Source organism: Loa loa (assembly GCF_000183805.2).
Source record: "Loa loa unplaced genomic scaffold supercont3.851, whole genome shotgun sequence".
Lineage (NCBI taxonomy): Eukaryota > Metazoa > Nematoda > Chromadorea > Rhabditida > Onchocercidae > Loa > Loa loa.
In genome coordinates, this window is record NW_018109031.1 from 3,323 (window position 1) to 5,808 (window position 2,486).

The 2,486-nt window shown below is 26.6% G+C and overlaps 1 protein-coding gene across 1 annotated transcript; it reads right to left on the reverse strand.

The window, feature by feature from the left end:
* Positions 1–270: 270 nt before the first annotated feature.
* On the reverse strand, positions 271–2,195 carry LOAG_14533 (hypothetical protein; the record flags this gene model as incomplete). Its single annotated transcript, XM_003150028.2, has 4 exons — positions 271–336; positions 900–1,021; positions 1,510–1,658; positions 2,002–2,195. 4 exons carry the CDS (start codon positions 2,193–2,195, stop codon positions 271–273), a joined length of 531 nt encoding a protein of 176 aa, XP_003150076.2.
* Positions 2,196–2,486: the final 291 nt, after the last annotated feature.

Genomic DNA, 2,486 nt, shown 5'->3' on the forward strand with positions numbered 1-2,486 from the left:
CTGATCACTTATAGCAATAGTGATAAGAGATATGCATGCATAGGGAAAAAAAGAGCCAAGTTTAGCTAGTTGTCAAAGTTTAGCCAAGTTTATTGAGATATTAACAAGTTACAGTGTTACAATAAAAAGTTACAAAAAACCTTTCCCGAAAAAAATTTGCAGTTATTGCTTCCAACTATATCCTTTCAACTGTACATATGTATTCAGTTATGATTACTATGAAAGAAAAAAAGAATATTTAATTCTTTAAAAAAAAGGAAAAAAAAAAAACTAAGCCAGTTCATTTGTTGAGATATGTGAACTATTGATTGAATCAAATGATCCTTCTTCATCACCCTAAAATTTCATCATTTAGATTATTCATTTCCTTAAAATATTGTTTAAAAATTGTTAGTTTATTAAAATTTAAGAAATAAATTTATTATTTGAAAAGGATGGAAAGTATCACATAAGTAATTGTAAAGTTAATATTTGATTTATCAAAAGCATTTCCAGTAAGCATTTCCAGTTTCCATAAAACAAGTATTTTTAATAGTTTAACTATAATAATCATCAATTTTTCCTTCTTCCATCCTCTATCATTGTAATAAAAATGGAAGGATCATATATTAAATTCATTTTATATTAATAAATTTGATTTATATTACACACCGAATTCAATTGATATTAAAGAAATTTACCTGCAAAAGAATTAAAAAACAAACGAATAAGATAAGATAAAGAGAAGTATTATTGTTAGCTTCTTATCTAATATTTTTATCTTTTTAAATCGAAAGATTTAAATTTTAAATTGATAAAGTCTACCTCACTATCAGCTTTCATAAGTTCTACACTTTGGAAAATTAACCAAAGCAGAACAAAAATTAAGTAAGGAAATAAGAGTAACACAAAAAGTGCACTTTAAAAATCCAATAAACTCGAGCGGGTGGATTTGATTCGGGTGGTGTGCAATTTCGTTGATATGGATCACCTAAATCGACACGTATAATCTCCGGTTCAGCCTTCGGAAAGTACCGTATCCCTGAAATTTTAACTGATGATTTTATGAAATAGATACTGAAACAATATGAATGAAAAGCAAAATAAATAGATGAATCAGGAAATCTTCAAATCCTTATTCCTTCATTTCATAAAATTAAAAATTAATGAAGAAATAAACAAAATTATCCAGAATGTCCATTATTTCAAATATCGTATTCATAGTTTTCAAATTTATGATAACCGATATTTTGGGTGAGAAACTGATTCAGGTCAAAATTTTCTGATTGAAGAAATTCCCATCACGTATGTAATTTGGTAATTCATTGGTAAGTCATCATCTATCTGTCCTCTTTATCAACCAAAAATATTCAACTTTAAGCTGACATACTTCTATCTACTGTTTGTAATAATAAATATCACTTATAACTTCAATAATATCGAAATTTAAAAAATCTCAAGAAATACTTGCAGAATCTTCAACTTTTAGCATTTGCAATAGTAAAGAAGCTTAAAGAGAACACTACTAACATGTTTGTCTCAGAGTAATCTTCTCGGAGACAGCAGTACCATTATCATTTGTTGCCTCACACTGATAAACACCTTCATCAGCAGCAGTTAATTTAGAAAAACAAATGATCCTTCGCTTGGACGTTGAGCAATTCGATCCGAATACATTGCTAAATTAAACGGTTTACCGTTCTTTTTCCATTTATATCTAAAAATTTTAATCTTTTAATATTAAACTTTAAACTATTTTTGAATTCTTCTTCCTGATTTCAATTAAATTCTCATTAAATTTAAATTCCATTTTTATCCCATTATTGTAAGTTAATTTTGCAAAATCTTTTCAAACATTTACATTTAATTTAATTATTTTAACGTATATTAATAATGCATGACACGTTCTAGCTATATATATATATATATATATATAACGTTAAAAAAAACATGAAAATATTACGTCTACAATATATCCTATGTTAAATACGAATATTTTAATTTAAAAAAAAAAAGACATACCCAGGAGATGGATTACCATTAGCAATGCACCTTAATGTTCGTTCTTTTAAATAATCTAAATTATGGCCATTTGAAGTTTGCGTTGATTCTAACGTGAAATAAATAGTAGGATCGTTTGGTTCATGAATGAAACGTGGCGGTGTTGGTATTGTAGACCAATCAATTACGTTACATTTTACTGAAAAACAATTCATTAATAAATTTTAATACTGCTTACATTTATCAATTATATATTTCAAATTAGAAATTAGTTTTCCCGCCCTCTTTTTTTTTCCATAATCAAAATGAACGTTGATAATTTGCCCAACCATAAATATTTGAAAAAATTTCTAGAACATTTCAATCCTTCTCATCTCTCTCTTCATTTCGTGCGAAAAAAAAAAAAAGTAAAACTTACCACAACAAATTAAGATGAAGATCAGTAACCTATAATGTATGAACCATGTTGTTAATGCCATTATGGCCTAAGAAAAAAAAAAAAAAAA